The 21,174-nt window shown below is 48.9% G+C and overlaps 1 protein-coding gene and 1 pseudogene across 6 annotated transcripts in view; both read left to right on the top strand.

The window, feature by feature from the left end:
* Window positions 1-20,388, top strand: part of ATP7B (ATPase copper transporting beta) — an 80,620-nt gene extending 60,232 nt beyond the window's left edge. For 4 of the 6 annotated variants that reach the window (XM_070048898.1, XM_051832253.2, XM_008273868.4 and 1 more), the window contains exons 10-21: window positions 1,048-1,175; window positions 1,287-1,441; window positions 2,514-2,648; window positions 6,053-6,247; window positions 8,454-8,636; window positions 9,722-9,890; window positions 10,971-11,114; window positions 12,191-12,333; window positions 13,674-13,877; window positions 13,961-14,078; window positions 16,737-16,839; window positions 18,094-20,388. In XM_070048898.1, the coding sequence (XP_069904999.1) occupies window positions 1,048-1,175; window positions 1,287-1,441; window positions 2,514-2,648; window positions 6,053-6,247; window positions 8,454-8,636; window positions 9,722-9,890; window positions 10,971-11,114; window positions 12,191-12,333; window positions 13,674-13,877; window positions 13,961-14,078; window positions 16,737-16,839; window positions 18,094-18,370 (1,954 nt within the window). In that variant the 3' untranslated portion in view covers window positions 18,371-20,388. The remainder of the gene's footprint in view (window positions 1-1,047; window positions 1,176-1,286; window positions 1,442-2,513; window positions 2,649-6,052; window positions 6,248-8,453; window positions 8,637-9,721; window positions 9,891-10,970; window positions 11,115-12,190; window positions 12,334-13,673; window positions 13,878-13,960; window positions 14,079-16,736; window positions 16,840-18,093) is intronic. The other 2 variants (XM_051832254.2, XM_008273873.4) reach the window with 1 other exon arrangement.
* Window positions 1,453-2,077, top strand: LOC108178821 (nuclear transport factor 2 pseudogene; annotated as a pseudogene).
* Window positions 20,389-21,174: the final 786 nt, after the last annotated feature.

The raw sequence follows: 21,174 nt of genomic DNA, 5'->3' as shown, positions 1-21,174 counted from the left end.
TCCTGGGATATAAAGATAGAGGTACTCACATGCTGTCTAGTTGAGTGAGTGAAGCTGCCATCACAGGCTAACGAAACATACTACACACGTGTGTGCTTGACAGTAAAAGACTTGCGTGACCTGGTCCCCACTCTGCCACTTTGGAGTTTTCTTTTCTGTTTAACTAGAGTAGAAAACAAAATCACCGATTTTATCTGGGCCAGTGGCCATTGCAAGCTTTTCGCTTGCCCCTTCTGATTGGTGAGGAAGGAGAGTGGAGAAGAGGAAGCAGGTCAGGCACACAGCTGCTGGCAGGAGCTCTTCAAGCTGAAGTCACTAAGGAGAAAGCCCAGACCCTGTCCTACAGTTAAGGTTATTACCATTCAGCGTTTGGGACTGGAGATGGGGAAGCCTTAGCTCCTGAAGAAGAAATGCTTTTGGCAGTAAATCCTGAAGGAGCCATGTTAACTCTCATAAAGGACCGTCCACCCTGATCAGGTTGTTCAGAGGTAGGAAGACGTGGTTAATCCAGAACAAAGGAGAAATCCAGCATTAGATTAAGCAGAGGTCAGCATTAGTGAGTAGAGTTCTTAGAAGAGAGCCCAGTTTGGACGTTTATGCCTGTCTCCTTTAAGTATCCCTCTATATGGGGCGAGGTTAAAACTTAGTAATGAGGTTATGCTGGAGGAGGAGTCTTCCCCTTAGTCCTAGGCACCTTCTGTTTCTAAAGTGAAGTGGTGCTCCAGCTCTGGGCAGGCTTCTCTTGCCACGTGGGAGACCCCTTGGGAGATGAATCTCTAGGGTGCAGAGAGGAGGCCTCAGAAGGGCTGTGTACCCAACACAGTGTAAATACTGTGTAAATCGTACCCTGTTGTTTACGGAAGAAACAACCTGTACTTGTTCAGTACAGATGCATTGTTTTTAATGTTTTCAGTCCACAGTTGGCTGTGGATGTGGAACCCACAGTATGGAAGGGCAATGTGACGTCACTATTGTAGCAGTTGCTCTAAAACCTGACCTGGTGTGCTGTGGATTGCCATGTGTGTGACTGGAGTTCATTTGTTGCAGAGAGGAGCAAGTACCCATGGAGCTGGTGCAGCGGGGTGATATCATCAAGGTTGTCCCCGGGGGAAAGTTCCCTGTGGATGGGAAAGTGCTGGAAGGCAATACCATGGCTGACGAGTCCCTCATCACAGGTTAGATGGCTTATTCCACATTCCCTTTGGTGGGTATCATGGCAGTTGCCAGGCCATGTGAATGCTGAATGGGGCTGGCAAGTGATGGTTGTCTTTCTTCTCTACCTGCAGGAGAAGCCATGCCCGTCACTAAGAAACCTGGAAGCATCGTGATTGCTGGGTCTATAAACGCACATGGCTCTGTTCTCATTACAGCCACCCATGTGGGCAACGATACTACTTTAGCTCAGATTGTGAGATTGGTAGAAGAGGCTCAGATGTCAAAGGTAATGAAGAAACATAAAATACTAACCAGCACCCTCATTTTAGGAATGATTTAGGCAGACCATGCTGGCTTGCCACCACCACCATTGTGCCAGCCCCTAGGGTCTCAAGGTCTAGTGGCACTCCAGAATGGAAGACAAGCCATTTTGGGAGCAGATTGGATCCAGCTTCATTCAACATTACTACCAGTTATTTGATAATGACAGAACCCAACTAGGCATAATTTACATTGATGTGTCGTGCCTTATGTGGGAAGGACAACAGTTCCAAGAGAAAACTGCCATTGTGGAGAAGTTGTCTAGCCTTCCCTTCTAGAAAATCCAGCACAGCATCATGGTGCAGGACCATCAGCCCATGCCAGATAGCGGCATTATCAGCATAGTTGTGGCCAGCTGAAGGCTGACGAAGGCCCTGTCTTGGGGTTCCACCAGATGTTCCTATTGAAGAACATCAGTGATGCTTGGGTTTGACATGTTCAGGCTTGCCCTGCACAGCTTCAACTGACCTCCTTCCAGCCAGGCACTCAACGCTACTTCTCCTCCCTCCTCTTCCTGATGCTATCCACACCCCTCCAGATGCTCCAAACATCAAACCTAAACGAGCAGGGCCACAGTGAGCATGGACACAGTACACTGCTGCCACTAAGGTGTTGTGTGCGTGATGTTTGGATTCTAGCTGCATCTGACAGAAGTTTGTGCTGTCCCAGTGCATGCCTTGGAAAGACTTAAATAATGCAAAGAGTTGTGTTTTTTGTTTTTGTTTTTGTTTTTGTTTTTATCTACAAACAAGTTGTTTTAGTAACTCAAAGAAGTGAAGAAGAAAGCAGCTGGCTCACCGCCCAGATATTGATTTGTTCAGATGTTTCAAAGCCTCATGGTACAATAATACCACAAAGTTTTCTTAACAAAATATTATTAAGAGTCCTATAGAATCAGACAGTTTTATTGAATAGCTATTGGTTAGTATACATGGTTCAAAAAAGGGAGATAGAATCCTAATCCTTATCTGTATTTGTGGTGCTTTATTTCTTCCTGGGTTGTTACTTCCCGTGATCTTGTTCTTTTATTTTCATAGGCACCCATTCAGCAACTGGCTGACCGGTTCAGTGGGTATTTTGTCCCATTTATCATCATCATTTCAACTTTGACGTTGGTGGTATGGATCATAATCGGTTTTATCGATTTTGGTGTTGTTCAGAAATACTTTCCTGTAAGTTGAATGTCTTGGGCAATAATGGTTGTTGTGTTTTAAAAAATCTGTTGCTATTAATCCTATTCTTTAGTCTCTTGGGTTCACTGGGCGTTAATTATCCATTACATTTTATTTGCTTGCTTCACTTATTGGCAACAAAATCTAAGTCTAAGTCATAGTAGGACAGTCTCTCTACCTCTGCAGGTTTGCATTAAAGATGCCCTTTGCTTTCTGTGTAGGTAACTTTTGTAGACACTAGTTGGCTCTCGGTTGTAACACTTAAAGCATTTATAATACGCAGCACTGGCCATTTTTGAGGTCACTTCGCAGTTTTGATGGCTTGATAGAAAAATGAAGTTTTTGTTCTCTAGATCCACCAATGTCATCTCCAGCCTCCTAGCTTCCCACGTGATGCTGTTAGTTTTTAAATAATATTTATTAATAATTATATGTGAGCAGTAAAATGTTTTTTGTTTGTTTTTTGTTTTTTGACAGGCAGAGTAGACAGTGAGAGAGAGAGACAGAGAGAAAGGTCTTCCTTTTTCCGTTGGTTCACCCTCCAATGGCTACCGTGGCTGGCGTGCTGCGGCCAGCGCACCGCTCTGATCTGATGGCAGGAGCCAAGTGCTTCTCCTGGTCTCCCATGGGGTGCAGGGCCCAAGCACTTGGGCCATCCTCCACTGCACTCCCTGGCCACAGCAGAGAGCTGGCCTGGAAGAGGGGCAACTGGGACAGAATCCGGCGCCCCAACCGGGACTAGAACCCGGTGTGCCGGTGCCACAGGCAGAGGATTAGCCTATGAGCCGTGGTGCCGGCCGTAAAATGGTTTTGAGGTTTAGAAAAGTGAATGAAAAATACTACCTTAAGAAATATTGTTTTATCAAACTTCAGAAAACTAAGTAGAAAATATAGTCCATCCCTTTAAAAAGTTATCTGCTCAAGAAGTTAGAACTGTGAACATCAGTGATTCTCAGTTGGGAGCTGTTTTGCCCACTACACCTCCAGGTACAACCTGTCAATGACTTGAAGACACTTGATTTTCAGAACACAGGGAGTACTACTTTTGTATATTATGGGATGCTACCAAACATCCTATAAGACACAGGGACAAGCCCCTACCACAAAGAGTTAAATGACCCCAAGTGTCTGTAGTACCTGGATTGAGAAGCCTCAATAAACATAAAAAGCCAACAACTCCCTTAGAGCAGTACCTAAAAGCTACCCAAGGAGTGTTTTACTTTATTTCATAGCTAATCCAATATAATGCTTCTTTCATCCAAGAGCCATGGGATAAAAAGCTACAAATGTGATATAGATACAGTTTTTTCTTTTTTAAAAAAGATTTATTTTATTTATTTGAAAGATAGAATTACAGAAAGAGGTAGAGACAGAGAGAGAAAGGTCTTTCATCACTGGTTCACTCCACAGAAAGCCACAATGGCTGGAGCTGAGCTGATCCGGAGCCAGGAACCAGGATCTTCTTCCAGGTCCCCAAATGGGTGCAGGGACCTGAGGACTTGGGCCATTGTCTGCTGCTTTCTCAGGCGCATTAGCAGAGAGCTGGATCGGAAGTGGAGCAGCCAGAACTTGAACCAATGCCCATATGGGATGCTAGCACTGCAGGCCGGGGCTTTAACTCACTGTGCCACAGTGCCGACCCCCAATTTTTTTCTTTATAAAAAATTTCTGCTCATAGAGATATGTCATGAACTCTTAAGTTGCACATGACTGACTGAGAAGACATTTTCTCCCATAAATTTCCTATCTTAAATTGAAAAATACTCAAGTTAAGTGCTTTCTGATCTCTGAGAAGGCCTTAGTGCTTTTAGAGTAACTTACGGATGTATTCCTAGAATTTGCCAGTGACTATTCACAGCACTTGTTTTTTTGGGAGAATAGCACATTGTTGTGTGGCTATGAGAAGACTAAACAAGTCCTAAACAAGTTGGAATATATGGCTTTTGCTCTTCCCTGCCTTTCTGTCTTACTTTGGCTTCTTTTGTTTTTGTCTGCAATATCAGGGAGGATGCTGGCAAATGAGGTACTGCATGTTCCTTTCAGACGCTGTCATCACTCTGCTGTACAAAAACCATGTGTAGGCAAAGGTTCATGGTCCCTTCTAGAGGTCTACCCTGTCCCACCAAAATGCCAGGTGTTGTTTGGACAAGTGTAACTGGATTTAAAAATGACATGATCTTTATCTCTAAAAATCACATTATATCTTGAACAGCATGTTTCTCTACGTAAACACAGTTATTTCTTTGAAAATTAAATGATCCTTTAATAATAAACCTTATTTACAATCCTGCCTTTAAAAGTCAGGAAATAAAGAGTAGGTGGAAGCTAAAGAGACTGTAATGTTTGTATTGATTTAGAAAACATACTTTTTACTATAATTAAGTGAATGTAATATCTCTTGATTATAGTCCATAGCCAACAGCCATTCTGAAAAATAAACCAAAATAATTCAAGATCTCAGAATACAAAAATATGTGCCACCAAGTGTCAGAAAAGTAAACCCATATTTTGTTTGTTTGCTTTGGGTTTACAAAGAAAACAACAAAGAATATGGAAAAAATAAAGATGGTTCCAAATTATATCACAAGAAGTAACTGTTTTTCCACTTTGGTGCACATTCTTTGCAGTATTGTTGAAATGCTGTGTACAGAGGGGATACAGAATTTTGCAGAGTAAAATCACAGCGCATGCTTTTAAAATTCTGCTGTCTAACCGGTGTCTTCCAACAATTGCACAATATTGCATTGTGCTTACCATAGCCACCGTTTAATTAACCAATCCTCTGTTGGTTGTTTCCAGTTATTTGCCATTATAAAAACAAAACACTATGATAAATGTCTTTATAAGTTTTCCCTCTTGTGTGATTATCACCTTAGGATAGATATCTTGAAGACTCATTCATTGTGTTTAAAACTTTCATAATGATAAAAATAATGATAATGTAATAGTAACAATTTTCCTTGATGCCTCTCCTATGCCTGGTGTTGAACCATGTGTATTTGTGAGTTTGTATGTGTATTCTCTCATTTAATCCCTACAGCAGTCTGTGAGCTGGGTACCATCATTTCTACTTGGTGTATGAGGAAACAGGCACTGAGCCAGGGTATGGGTCTATGCGGTCTGACTTCAGGCTGTGTGCCCTTTCTCCTCTCAGAGGTTATGACTCTGCTTCTGTAGTGCCTGTTGGAGGGGAGCCTGTGGGATCCCTTTGAAAAGCTAAGGTGTGGCACACAGGTGAACACTGTGACACCACAGCAGTGCAAATTACAATAGCGTGTCCTAAACCCCAGCTCATCACACCTTCTCAGCCCCCTATACCCCACTGAAATGTTCTTCTGTGATGAGAATCCGGTGCACTTCCTCATTGGACTCACAACCTGCCTCTGTCTCTTTCCTCTTTTCAGAACCCCAACAAGCATATCTCCCAGACAGAGATCATCCTCCGGTTTGCGTTCCAGACGTCCATCACAGTGCTGTGCATTGCCTGCCCCTGTTCCCTGGGGCTGGCCACACCCACGGCAGTCATGGTGGGCACTGGGGTGGCTGCCCAGCATGGCGTGCTCATCAAGGGAGGCAAGCCTCTGGAGATGGCCCACAAGGTCAGCCCCTGCCAGGCTCGCCCACGCTCCTTGGAGGCTTTAAGAACTCTTCTTTAAAGAGCTCTGTTTACTGCTAGATTTATTCATCTATTTGAAAGGCAGAGCTATAGAGAGGCAGAGGCAGAGAGAGAGAAAGAGGTCCTCCATCCACTGGTTCACTCCACAGGTGGCCACAACAGCTGGAGCTGGGCCGATCCGAAGCTGGGAGCCAGGAGCTTCATCTGGGTCTCCTACGTGGGTGCAGGGGCCAAAGGACTTGGGCCATCTTCTACTGCTTTCCCAGGCCGTAGCAGAAAGCTGGATCAAAAGAGGAGCAGCCAGGACTTGAACCAGTGCCCATATGGGATGCCGGCACTGCAGGTGGTGGCTTTACCCACTATGCCAAGCGCCAGCCCCACTGCTAGTTCATATTAACAGGAAAACCTGAGAGTGACCTGAGGACAGTAGTGTTATATTAAATACACTAGGAAGCCAGGACTGCCTGGGAATGAGGGCAGCAGCTAACTGTCATATAATTAATTTGTTTATAAATGGTCTTGTAACCTCATTAACAGCACTGTGGTAGGTGCTTGTTCCCATTGTACAGATGGGAAAACTGCAGCAGGAGGAGGTTAGGTGACTTGCCCCAAGGCCTGCAGCTCACAAGAATTCACAACCATGAAATCAGGCAGAAGAAAAGTACTCACCCCGCATCCATGGGATTAGTCATGGAGAGTGGATTAGTGAGCTACAGTGTTTCATGAAGAATCTCCCTTTGACCAGCATGCCAACCGTGACCATCCATACTTCTGTGTGTTTATTCAGTGTTGAGCACTTAATGTGTGTGGGCCCTGTGCCAGGTTTTGGTGATGGTCATGGCCCCCAGCTGTAAAGAGCTTGCAGTGTAGTGGGAATGACAGAAATGGAGTAAGTAAGCAGCAAATGCTGAATGTCACAGGAGAGTGGGAGATGTTGTGAGGACACTGACAGAGGCCGAACCTAGACTCGGTGTTAGACTCTGGTGAGGAGTGCAACAGGGGGTCAGAGGAGGGAGTAGGAAGGTTAATCTGAGACGTAATAGTTGGGAAGAGTTAGCCAGACAACAGACAGCAGAAGAGTGTCCCAGCAGTGGGAATAGGAAAGGACCTGGGAGAGCGTGCTGCTGAGTCACAGGGGCCATAAATCAGGACTGAACTTTTCCCTGCCATCGCCCTCTCCCACCCACCCACCCCCAACATTTAACCCAGTCCCTGGCATGTTGAAAGCACCCTGGTAATTTGCTGAGTGAATAAATAGGGAACTGGAAGACAGTCACCGAGAGACAGAAAGACTCGAGATGAGGCTGTTGAGGGAGGGGCCAGATTACAAAGGCCTAGAAAGTTGAGTAAAGGATTCTGAACTTCACCCTGAGAATGAGGAATCTCGGAGGGGTGTGGTGCACCTCTGTGAGGTGACTGGAAGGTCTCTCTGGCTGCAGAGTGAAAGAGAGGCTAAGGGAGGCAGGACGTGTGGAGGAAGATCAGTTACTAGTGTTGAAGAAGAGGCTGGCACTCAGGGTTGACACAGCAAGTTGAATGTGCTGTCTGCTGTTAACAGGAGAACCATGCTACCTAAGCAGAGCAACCTGCCCACCTTAGGGTTTGGGGAAATGTGTGGTTCAGGGAGTAGTGAACTTTGAGAAGTGACTGGCCACAGAAGAGCAGTGCATGTGTAGTTGTTTGGCCACACACATGGGGACTGGTTCAAAGCTGCCATTGACCTAGTGGCACAGGTTTAAAACTAGTCACTTGTGCTTAGGACCACAGAATAGAACACACCTTGCTTGAGCTCGGTGTGAGGCTTTATTCCAGCTGAGGCAGGCAGTGACGGCTCCACAGGTGGCAGTGCACAGGAAGTCAGGAAGACCCTCGGGCCTGCCTCCTGACCTCAGTGGAGGAAAAGTGGATGGTGCTGCTGTCCCTGGGACACTGCCATGCCGTCTCCTGTACAAGCAGTGAGAACATCTACCTGGTCAGGTTAAGCCGTGTAAATGTCTTTGGACAGATAGGGAGATAGTTTCTCTGCAGCTGGCGTTGTTGAATCACTGTTGACTGCAGAGGGTTAGGTTAGGAAGTCATAAAGAAGTATTGTTATTTGCCTGAGAGAGACTGGGTGAAGCAGTGCCTCAAGGCTTTGTGGGCTGTGATATAGTCACTGAGATGTGGTTTTGTTTTGTTTGTTTTGGCAGATAAAGACTGTGATGTTTGACAAAACTGGCACCATTACCCATGGGGTCCCCAAAGTCCTGCGGGTCCTGCTGCTTGTTGACATGGCCACACTACCCCTCAGGAAGGTTCTGGCCGTGGTGGGGACTGCGGAGGCCAGCAGCGAGCACCCGTTAGGTATAGCAGTCACCAAATACTGTAAAGAGGTATGCAGACCCCAGCATTTCTCTGCCCCACCCGCCTCCCCAGCTTCCTGTGCTCCTCAGCTGGCCCCTGTGGAGCAGGTGGAGCTGGGGCTCCTCGACCCTTGTTACAGTTCATTTGCTGAGCATCTGGGCTCAGGACACCAAAACGTGAGACCTAAGCTCTGCCCTCTGAGAGTTTACAGTCAGGGCAAGACAGGTGTCTGGAAACTCAGTTCTAGTGCATGCTTGGTGCAGGGAGAGACTCACGCAGCCGGGGTGTTGGAGTGAGAGAGGAGAAATTCACTCCACAGGGCATAAGCCGCAATGCCAGTGGACTCTTGGTACAGCATTCCCTCCTTTATTCTCTCTGCATGGAAGGACCTCTTCTAAGTTTTCAGTCTGAATATAGAGGCAGTAGAATGAATTTGAATTTTGCCCTGACAAATTTTAGATGGTCTGAGAATATTCCATTATTGGTGAATGTAGGAAGGTTATCTGGATACCTTGAAAAAAGTTGGCAAGTCTCTCTGGATGGGATCTTCCAGAACCTTCTTTTGTATTTTATCCTTGGAACACGTCAGACTGCAATTCACATCTACCCCCCGACCTGTCATGCAGAATCACACTGCCCCAGCCATCTTTCATTTGCCTTTTTGCCTGTGTCTGCTGTCCCCCTGCAGGCCTGATGGTGGCCTTCATCCATAAGCAGAATTGTTGCCACTGACTCCATTATTCCTATGGCATTATTTGCAACATATAAGTCATCTGTCCTGTCTGGTGGCTGCACCCTGGAACATAAGGTGTCAATGCGAATTGCCTTTCCTATCTACTATGTGAGCCATCCACTGGGGAGAGATCCTAAGCAGTTTAATCTTGTTCGGTTTAATAACTTTACTATCTGTATCACATGAGAGAAAAATAATGGCTGAGTTGACACTTGATCTCTTAACCCTCCCTTCAATTCTTCTTTCCTTCCCCTCTCTCAATTCCTGCTTTGTGCTGTTGTCTCACTCTTCACCTTGGCTGCCTGGCCTGCCTCCTCTGCTTCCCTCCTGCTTCACTCTTCTCTATGTTCTGGTTCCTCTCCCCCTCTCCTACCTTCACAGGAGCTTGGAACAGAGACCTTGGGATACTGCACAGACTTCCAGGCCGTGCCAGGCTGTGGAATCGGCTGCAAAGTTAGCAGTGTGGAAGGCCTTCTGGCCCACAGCGAGCGCTTGCTTAGTGAACAGTCTGGACACGTGAACAGGCTGGGCTCCCTTCCTGCGGAAAAAGGTATCCCCAGCCTTTGTCTCTGCTGCTGGATCTGTGGTCCCAGCTGGGTCAGAGTGGAGGCAAATCAAACCACAGAGAACACCATGCCCGGCCTGCCTGCCGGGATGACCCTGCTGGGGAGAGAGGTGGCTCAGGGCCAGGCACCCCACACACATGCCTCCCTGCGTTCCTTAATGCATCTAAATTTTGATGCTGTGGTAGTGCATGACAAAAGTTCATTGAGTGTTGCCCTAGCTGACCCTTAATTTTTATTTTCCTGGTAACTCAAATTGCCAAAGTAGACAGGTTGTAACTTTGTGTCAGACTCTGGGATGTGTAGTATACAGAACTGACAGGAAAGGCCAGGGAAGTGGTCTGTCCAGGTCCTAGGGGACACTGCTTGAGTGGTGGCTGCTTTTCTTCACCTAAGGAAGACTTGGTATTCATCAGCTTGAGAGGGTGGAAAACACTCAAAACTTTAAAACCTTGGGCCTAGGATTTTTTTTTTCCCAAAGGCATGTTGATAGTTGATGTTATTAGATGCTATCTGCCACCTTTGAGAAATTGCAAACCCCAAGATGACCTTCCTGTGAGTTTCCAGGGACTGGTCAGTGCAGGACTCCTCCATCACTGGCACTCGCTTATAGACGGTGGCAGGTGAGAGACTCACCTGGCCTTTCAAGAGGTGTACTTTAAAAATATGTCCAGAAATAGACTTATTCTATTCAGTGTTGTGCTTCACCAAGCACTCGTGAATCTGGTCAGGCCCTGCCTTGAGTCTGGGTAAATTCCTAGCTGGGTCTAATCCCAGAAGAAGAACAATCAGCAGATACCTCCAAAGGCAGATCAAGACAGCGCGTGGTGTTTCACGTGTTTCTAACATTTTCACCCACAGAGCACATACTCCTCGTGCCCCATTTTAACTCACACCCCTGTGTACGCCACACTAATTTTAATTCAGAACCTATAAGGATGGCATAACAAGAGGTTACAGTTTTTCAGAATGGTTAAATGGCTAGTTTGCTGTTGCAAAGATTCCCTGGCTTTTAGTTCATGGTGAAATCCTTCTATTTGTGAGTAACTTCAGTGTGTTTGCAATAGATGCTGCCTCCCAGACTTTCTGTGTGCTGATTGGAAACCGCGAGTGGATGAGGCGCAATGGCTTAACCATTTCCAGTGACATCAATGATGCCATGACAGACCATGAGATGAAGGGACAGACAGCCATCCTGGTGGCTATTGATGGTATGTCCCCTCTCCTGCTTTCCTGCTGCTCAAAAATGCAGTTTCCTGAGGATGTCAGACAATGACCACCTTTACATTTTTTTAAATAAATCTTCCTTTCTTGAGTTTTGGGCTGTTTTCCAGAAGGTGGTCCTGCCCTCTTTGTACTTCACTCAGTCTGAGGTCCTTTCTGTCTCCCCAGCTCCATCTTTCCACAGCCAGCTCTGCTCTGGCATTGGCCTTCTTACTCTTGGAATTGTAAATTCTCTTCACCATCATCCTTGCTTTTGTCCATGTTGGCAGTCCAGAGTCACCCTTCTCATTTCTGCAGACAAAATATGAATTCACTTCCCAGAAAGGTTAACCCCAGGTGCACATTAGCAGGAAGCTGGAATCGGGAGAGGAAGACTCTGACGTGGCACACGAGCATCCCCAGCGTCACTGCTGCTCCAGAGCCCACCTCTCATCTTCTTTACAGCCCTCTGAATTTTCCCAATTTCCTGCAAGGATCATGGTGCCTGACCTATAGCAAGAACTCAGTACATACTAGCTATTAAAATATGGGGAACAGGGGCTGGCATTGTGGCACAGAGGGTCAAGCTGCCACTTGCAGCATCAGCATCCCACGTGGAAGTGCCAGTTCGAGTGTGGGTTGCTCCTTTTCTGGTCTAGAAGGCCCAAGTGGCTGGGTCCCTGCCACCCACATGGGAGACCCAGAGTGAGATATGGGCTCCTGGCTTTAGCCTGGCCCGTCCCTGACCGTTGGGGGGCATTTGAGGAATGAACCAATGGGTGGAATATTTTGTGCTTTCTTTGTCTATCTGTCTCTCTCTCACTCTCTCTTTTTTTCCAAATATAAAATTATAAAATTTTGAAAGAAAAAGACAAAAATAATGACAATGGTTGTACCTCTCAGGGGGTTGCTGTGAATATTTTGATAGTCCTGCCATGCTTCTATGTGCATATGTAAATGTGCAAAATTTTTAAAAACAATTAAAACCAAATTATGGTGCATACACCTTGACGATCTGGATTTGTGTGTGACGACAGCTGTTCTGCACAGCTGTGTTCTCTCGCTCACTGGGGGTTTGCCGCAGGTGTGCTGTGCGGCATGATCGCCATCGCAGACTCTGTCAAGCCCGAGGCCGCCCTGGCCGTTCACACACTGAAAAGCATGGGCGTGGATGTGGTTCTGATCACGGGAGACAACCGGAAGACAGCCAGAGCCATTGCCACGCAGGTACAGCCCAGGGCTGGGGACCTCTTCCCCCTTTAAACTTACAGGCGGTGTTAAGCTCACAGAAGTAGTTCAGGGGGAAAAATAAACGCCAGTGCCTCAGGCCCTTGGCTGGGCGTCTGTTGTTTCCCCCTCACTGGTCTTTTCTCCCCATGCAGTGTCTCCCACGAGACTGCTGTGGTGCTGCTGCAAAGATCTTGTCACTGGGTCTGGGACCAGCATTTCTGGAAAGAGCGGTTCCAGTGTTCTCTAACCATTCCCCAAGAAGGTCCTGGCTTGAGGGCTACAACAGAAACTCTCTAACCTTCCTGCTAAGGGCCCGTCTTGTGGGCTCAGCTCTTCTCTGCTGTGTGCCGCAGGTGAATGAGTTGGTCCTGGGCGTTTCTCCTGCGCCCTTGATTGTGACAACAGCACTGCTGGGTAGCTACCTGCGAGCACTGGCGCCCCAGGGAATTCTTGAGACTCCACTGGCCCTGCCCTAATGTGTCCAGAGCTGTTTTTGAGTTAGGTGCTACTTCTGAGGGAAGCAGATTACTTCTGGTTTGCAGGCCCTGCTCACTACTGGTGAATTGAGTACGTTTCCCCCCTTTACCTGGTTAAAACGTGTTCCTCCATTCAACAAGCACAGGTGTGACAGGCACAGTGCCAGGCAGGAAGAGTGAAGAGGGGCCTGTCCTCAGGGGCTCATGGTCCTGCGCAGAGGGTGGGCTCAGGACCTGGTGTAGATCTGAGCCCCTCAGCTCCCAGGCTGGAGGGGCAGGGGATGTCCCTAGGGGAGGGAGGCTGGAGTCAAGAGTCAGTCAGATGAGGAAATTGGGGAGGAGTGGGAAGAAAGTTGAAGTTCCCAGGACAGCACAGGTGCAGGAGCATCCCCTGGGGATACGGAGAGGCAGGCGATCTGGAGAAGTCATGGGTTGCTGAATAACGCTGTGTCCAGTGTGGCACCAGCTGCAGGCTGCGGGACAGAGACCAGACACACAGGCATGTGGGAAGGCAAAGTCCTGAAGTTCAGAGACAGTCCTTGGGGGAGAGGGTGGGATCTGCCAGAGGACTTGAAGCAGGAGAGGAATGTGACCAGAGAAGGTAGGACAGCAGGTGGAGAAGAGGCCCGTCTCTGGACAGGGAGGCCAGCCAGGGGCCTGTTTGCTAAGCCAGGGCAGGGAGTTGGGGTGGGAGCAGGGCAGACATTTGCCCCGTGCCCTTAAATCTGTAGGACATGGTTGACAGGTATGAATGACCAGACCTGGAGGCTGAGGGGAGGCGGGGACCATCGTGACTCACGGGCTTCAGTTACTGTTCAGGATCTTCCGCCAACACCGAGTACTGTTTTCCTTTCCTTTCAGGTTGGCATCAACAAGGTCTTTGCGGAGGTGCTGCCTTCTCACAAGGTGGCCAAGGTCCAGGAGCTCCAGAACGAGGGGAAGAAGGTTGCCATGGTGGGAGACGGGGTCAACGACTCCCCGGCCTTGGCCCAGGCCGATGTGGGCATTGCCATCGGGACCGGCACTGATGTCGCCATCGAGGCTGCCGACGTCGTCCTCATCAGAGTGAGCTCTGCCACGTCCAGGTTGTGGGAGTGGTGAGGGCCTGGGGACAGGCCCCTCCCTCACCACTCACTCCTCTCCTGCAGAATGACTTGCTGGACGTGGTGGCCAGCATTCACCTTTCCAAGAGGACTGTCCGGAGGATACGAGTCAATCTGGTCCTGGCACTGATCTACAACCTGGTCGGGATACCCATCGCGGCAGGTAGTGGCAGCTCTCCCCAGCCATGTCACCTTTGACCCCAGCTAAGGCCAGAAAGGGTTCTCTTTGCTGAATCCCTACTAAAGTGAGTGAGGAGACCACCTCCCTGGCTGGCTGGCTGGCTGGCTGGAAGCATTTTATTTATTTCTATTTGAAAGGCAGAGTTGCAAAGAGAGAAGAGAGTAAGGGAAAGAGAGACAGAGAGATCTCCCGTCTATTGGTTCACTCCCCAAGTGGCTGTTTCAGCCGGGACTGAGCTAGGCCAAAGCCAGGAGCCTGGAACTCTGAGGCTTCCGTATGGGTGGCAGGGGCCCAAGTACTGGGGCTGTCACCTACTACTTTCCCAGGCACACTAGTAGGGAGCTGGATTTAAAGTGGAGTACCGGGCTGGTGCTGTGGTGTAACGGGTAAAGCCGCCTCCTGCGGTGCCAGCACCCATATGGGCGCTGGTTCAAGTCCCGGCTGCTCCACTTCTAATCCAGCTCTCTGCTATGGCCTGGGAAAGCAGTAGAAGATGGCCCAAGTCCTAGGGCCTCTGCACCCGCACAGGAGACCTGGAGGAAGCTCCTGGCTCCTGGCTTCGGATTGGCGTAGCTCTGGCCTTTGCAGCCAATTGGGGAGTGAACCAGCAGATGGAAGACCTCTCTCTATCTCTCTCTCTCTCATTGCCTCTGCTTCTCTCTGTGTGTAACTCTGACTTTCAAATAAGTAAATAAATCTTTTTAAAAAAGAAAAAAGAAAGTGGAGCAGCTGGGACTCACACTGGCACCCATATGGGATGCTAACCTCGCAGATAGTAGCTTAGCCCGCTATGCCATAACCCCGGCCCTCCGGAGCATTTTAGAAGGGTAGTTTGTTATATCCCCTGCTTCATACAAAAGGGCTTCAAAAGTTCATGGAAAACTGTGTTTCCTTTTCATTCCATTTTCCATGGACTTTAAGCCCCCTCATACATCTCTACAGGTAAATGATGCAGTTCTGAGAAGACCCTGGCCCGTCATTCACTCTCTAGAAAGCTGAGTAATATGCTTGATTGTTATTTACTGGGCCTGATTTTCTGACCCATTTATTAAGACATAACCTGAAAAAGAATATTGAAGATTATGCCAGGCGCAGTGATGGTATTTTAGAACCTTACCTTAAATGTGAATCCCACCCAAACCTCGCTCTGAGTCATACAATGATTCTGGAAAGAAATTGATTGTTGCTGTTGTGATCCTACCCTCCCCACTTCCCCGCTCAAATCCTGTGCAGCCAGGCAGGGAAAAGTTCCAGATCCTTTTGCAAGACAGCATTCTTCCACAGCCTAAGGAGACTTGAAGTTTTTATTTTTAATTTAAAAAATTTTTAAGTTTTTCCTATTTATTTGAGAAACAAGGAAACAGAGGAAGACAGCTCCCTTCTACAGAGTTACTCACCAAATGCACACAATGGCCAGGACTAGGCCATGTCAAAGGCAGGATCCTGGAACCCAGTTTAGCTCTCCCGTATGAATGGTGGGAAGCCAGCTGCTTCTAGGGTGTATGTACATTAGCAGGAAGCTGGAACCGGGAGTGGATCTGGCGCTGGAGCACAGGCCAGTGTGGGATGTGGGATGCAGGTGTCCCCACACAGGCCAAACGTCTGTCCTGACCTTAAGTTGTATTTTTTTTGTTTGTTTTTTTGTTTTGTTTTGTTTTTTTAAGATTTATTTATTTTATTTGAAAGGCAGAGTTACAGAGGCAGAGGGAAGTCTTCCATCTGCTAGTTCTCTCCCCAAATGGCCACAGTGGCTGGAGCTAGACTGATCTGAAGCCAGGAACTAAAAGCTTCTTCCAGGTCTCCCATGCGGGTGCAGGGGCCCAAGGATTTGGGCCATCTACAGCTTTCCCAGGTCATAGCAGAAAGCTGGATTGGAAGTGGAACAACTGGGACTTGAACCGGCGTCCATATGGGATGCTGGCTATGCCACAGTGCCAGCCCCTGAACTGAAGTTTTTAAGCACGACATCTCTACCTCAGCTTCCTCTGTTGTGTGTGTCCGAGCGGCTAGCAGTGACTCATGTAACAGAGATTACCAAGTCCACTTCAGCTTCCTGAGCCCAGTGAGTCTGTTTCTGTCCTCAGAGCCAGCTCAGGACTCTCTTCCCCCACTCTTTGAGCTTCTGCCTAAGAGAGTTGCCAGTACCTGGCCTGGGTCTGCTGGTTCTGTCCTGGAACCTAACTCTGGTTTCTCTCTTAGAAGGTGCAGTGAAGTCCTGGAGGTCAGATAACGCGTCTATAAAGGCTGTGGTCATCAGCAGTGTTTTGTCCCCAGCAGGACTGTAGCTCCAGGACAGGTGGCTCCTGGACCTCCTCCTGCGCTCCCTCCTCCCCTGCCCCTGCCCCTCCCATCACTGTGAGTCCCTGCTCCCTTGGAGGCCTCCCTGAAACGGGCGATACGGGCGCTCACGTGGACTGTTGTGGAAAGGGCAGAGCAGGCAGAGGAAACCCAAGGTCTCACAGCAGCAGCGCGGCGTCCAGCCTTCTAGGACAGCCTCAGCTCTGAGACCTGTGGGCACCTGTGGGTGTTCGGAGTACTTGGAAGAGGACTCTGCAGGGCACCTGGGGGTCCCGGCCTCTGTGCTGGGGCAGCTCCTGGTTCTGCCCCAGGTGGTGGTGTGAGTTGTGTCCCCCTTCACAGGTGTCTTCATGCCCATCGGCATCGTGCTGCAGCCGTGGATGGGCTCAGCAGCCATGGCAGCCTCGTCCGTGTCTGTGGTGCTGTCTTCTCTGCAGCTCAAGTGGTGAGTCCTAGGGCGGGCGTCTGCAGGAGACCCCCAAGGCCGTTCCCTCCCCTGTCTGCGGCAGACTGGGGGGCACTGGTGTGTTGGCCTGGGGCAAACCTAGCGTGAGCTCTTGTTCCCCATTTATGCTCATGAGGGGAGCCTCCTTTTGAGTTGTCTAGGGGTTTGTCTATACTCAAGTGAGGGATTATCCTGCCTAACAGGTGTCACGCGCTGGCTGTCCTCACTCAAGGGCTGTTTCTGTGACCATCAGACAGACATGGGGTCCCTGTGGATTATCAGGTTTTCTTTTTAAAAAAGCTGATCACTTGTTTATCCATGTGTTCACTTAGCAGAAATCAGCGGCAGCCTACTGTGTGCTTAGGAACGTTCTTAATCAGGTGAACTTTCCCGGAATCACAGGAGTGTCATGTTCCTTCTCTCTCAAACCCATGAGATTTTCTTTCTTTTCTTTTCTTTTTTTTTTAAGATTTATTTAATTCATTTGAAAGACAGAATTACAGAGAGAGGTAGAGCCAGAGAAAGAGAGACGTCTTCCATTCCATTGGTTCACTCCCCAAATGACTGCAATGGCCAGAGTTGAGCTGATCCTAAGCCAGGAGCTTCCTCCGGGTCTGCCATTCAGGTGCAAGAACCCAAGAACTCAGGCCATCTTCTGCTTTCCCAGGTCATAGCAGAGAGCTGGATCAGAAAAGGAGCAGCTGGTACTTGAACCAGCACCCATATGGGATGCTGGTACTGCAGGCTGCAGCTTCAATCCACTGTACCACAACCCTGGACCCACCCATGAGGATTTTTTTTTCTTTTTTTAAAGATTTATTTATTTGAAAGTCAGAGTTACACGGAGATGAGAGACAGAGGGAGAGAGAGAGAGATCTTCCATCCACTGGTTCACACCCCAGTTGGCTGCAATGGCTGGAGCTGCGCCAGTTTGAAGCCAGGGCCCAGGAGCTTCTTCCAGGTCTCCCATGGGGGTGCAGGGGCCCAAGGACTTGGGCCATCTTCTACTGCTTTCCCAGGCCACAGCAGAGAGCTGGATCAGAAGTGGAGCAGCCAGGACTTGAACCAGCACCCATATGGGATGCCGGCGCTGCAGGCGGCAGCTTTACCGGCTATGCCACAGAGCCGGCCCCTCCATGAGGTTTTGATTTTGCATGTTATTGACAGACTTAGATGAGAGGCCTTTGCCAGGCTTCAAAAATTCGGGTCTTGTGTCCAGAATAACTGAGATGCTGTTGGATTCTTGCTTTCCAGCTACAAGAAGCCCGACGTGGAGAGGTACGAGGCCCAGGCCCATGGGCGCATGAAGCCCCTGACTGCGTCCCAAGTCAGTGTGCACGTCGGCATGGATGACCGGCGACGCGGCGACTCCCCCAGGGCCACATCGTGGGACCAGGTCAGCTACGTCAGCCAGGTGTCTCTGTCCTCCTTGACATCTGACAGGCTGTCTCGGCACAGCCCTGCAGTGGACGATGCTGGGGACAAGTGGTCTCTGCTCCTGAATGACAGGGACGAGGAGCAGTACATCTGACGACCCTGGATGGGGAAGGTGCAGCACAGGGTTCCAGCTCCCTTTGGGCCTGGGCTTCTCTCACAGGGGGCTGTGTCCCCTCCCTGTGGTTGAACTGAACAGGGAACATCAGGGTAGGCAAAGCTTGCCAATAGCCACAGGACTCCTCTCTGGACAGTTTCTCTGGTTACCCCACTTTGCAGCACCTGGCCTTGCGCAGGTGTGGCTAGCATCAGCCTAGATAGGACTGCCCAGCTTGGGTCCTGCTGATGCGGTCCTGCTAAAATGGGCTTCATCAGGAGCCTTGCCTGGACTCGAGACAGAGCAAAGCCCACCCTCCTCACAGACCTTGCCGCTAATTTGGGGGGGGGGGGGGGTAGTGACTGCTTGTGAGATGAGAAACAGGCTCATCAGGACCAAAAACCCAGCTGGGCCTCCCCAGAGAACTCCCATAAACATGCTCCTGGGCTCTTTCTGACAACACTGTTAGGCCTTGGTGTCTGAGACCACAGCTTACCTCAAGGGCTCCTGCTGTTTCCTGTGGCTCAGTCTCTGCCTCTCGTGTCTTGTGCGCTTGATGCTGAGATGCACACCCCAGCCCCCACCTCAGCCGTCATCTCTGAGGACAGGACTCATGGCTTCACGGTCCCTGCAGCCTCAGCTCTCAGGCAGTTCTGCAAATGTGATCTTGTGTGCTTCCCACCTGAATCTGCCCCCTTGTGCGTGCTCATGTTCTCACTCCCCCACCCCCACCTCCACTGTTCTGGCCAGAGTTTGCCACATGCCTTTGCAAGTGGAGGAGAGTTCTGTCTTGCTTGTGAGCCTCTTCTCTGTTGTGCTGTGCCATCTCTTCCCATAGAGCAGAGTCCTAGTGCTGACCTCTGGAGTGAGGGCTCACAACCTGACCTGAGGGCCCAAACCCAACTTCCTGAGGGGTCCAGGGTCCTCATGTGTCCCCACCCAGCTTGTGGTGCTTTGATACGGAACCTCCCACAGGGCCCTAGGAGCTTTCTTGCATGTTCTTCATGTGACTGGCAGTTTATGTCACTGGGGTACCTGGCATTGTACTGCTGGAAGGCTCTGTTCTCCGTGCGCTTGTCTCCTGCACACTGAGTGGGCACCTTGGGAAAGGGGTGGTCACAGCTTCCTGCCTGCCTGCAGTTCTTGGAGTGTGTGACAGTAGAGGGGCAGAAGTAGGTTGCCTTTTAGACTCTGAAGTTGGTGATGATTGACCACATGGGAGCAGACTACTAGGCTCTGAATTCCAAGGTGAAGCCCTTCTGTCACACACAAGAGGATTCCAGTTACTTTTTGAGGGTCAGTTACTCGTTAAGGGCAGTGTTAGCACTTTCAGGAGGTCCCGCTGATCCTCCCAACACAGCCGCTGTCCACATACCCCCGGCAAGAGAGCAGACTCAGAGAGGCTGCATATCTTGCTCAGGACCACACCGCCAGGATCTGAGTGTGCCGCACCCGTCAGCTCTGAGGGCTTTGCTTAGTTCTGCTGCTGCCCTGACTCTCAATCTGCTTGATAAGAGTAAGAAAAAGGTTCTTGCTCCTGGAAGAACCGATGTGGCAGGTGACGCACAAGTGTTCGTTGTGTCAGCTTAGCATGCAGTGGCGTGCAGGCCGGCGCACTTTCATCTTGCATGTGATGCAGTTTTAGTTGGGTTTTATCGTCTGAAGTCCAAGTGCAGGGTATTTGTTGGGTTTTTGTTGCTTTCAGTCCTCCACTTCTGCCACCCCTTCCCTCTCTCTGTCCCTAGTCATGTCCTCACTTCATTCTTGCTCGGGGAATATTTGTTTTCTAACTAGGCTAATCATTGTCTGAATACTAATTGTATGTATTGATTTTTTAACCGTTTAGGAACATAGGCTTCATATTCATATATAGATGTGAAAATATTTATATGATTGTACAGAAAATAACCTTTTATAGATGTTCAAAGTATAAGGTATTTTTTTTTGTTATAGCGATTTCTACTTCAAAAACTTTCCATACAATGTTAGAATAAAGTTTATTTTTCTTCCTGTAAAAACCTGCCTCTGGGTGGCTCTGTCTGTGAGTGCGGTGTGTGTCTTCAGTGAAGACCCATGCAAGCTCTGGCGTGGCCCAGTGCCTTTTGAAGGGGACATGAAGATATCCAGGGCCCAGGTAACAACCTCTCCAGCACTGGTGGGAGCCCCGCTCCCCAAGGCAGCTAGCCTCTGTGGTGTGCTGGGGAGAACTTCGAAAGACAGCTGCCCTACTGGGTGGCACAGGCTTAAATTAGACCAGTAACATTGGCCCTGTATGTCTGCAGGCTCCACATTGTGGATTCAGCAAACCTCAGATTGGAAAGAATTCCAGAAAGTTCCAAAAAGCAAGACTTGAATTCGCCATGTACTGAGTAACACACTGAATTCATGTGAATGAAGTGTTGTGTAGGCATTGTTTTGGGCATTATAAATAATCTAGAGATGATTGAAAGAATATAGGAGGTTGCATGTAGGTTATATGCAAGTAGTATGCCATTTGTGTTAGAGACTTGGGCATCCTCTAGTATTGGTAACCAAGAGAGGGGTCCTGGAGCCACCCCATAACCATCCCCCCAGTCCATGGACACCAGGAAACAACCCTGCTCATTCTGGGCTTTGGGATCTTTGTCTACAAAAGGCTGTTCTCAAACACATCTCAACCAGGATGGGTTTCTTGACCCAGAGGCGTGGTGAGGTAAATGCAAAAATCTGGACCAAGGGGCTCCATTGGGAAAGCTCTGTGAGCATCTTGGGGCAGCCAGGGAGCCCTAAGCAAGTGACACCTTAAGGGAAGTGACAGTGTAATT

Source organism: Oryctolagus cuniculus, chromosome 9 (assembly GCF_964237555.1).
Source record: "Oryctolagus cuniculus chromosome 9, mOryCun1.1, whole genome shotgun sequence".
Taxonomy (NCBI): Eukaryota; Metazoa; Chordata; class Mammalia; order Lagomorpha; family Leporidae; genus Oryctolagus; species Oryctolagus cuniculus.
Note: the sequence above shows the minus strand (reverse complement) of the source record. Positions and strands in the feature narration are given on the sequence as shown.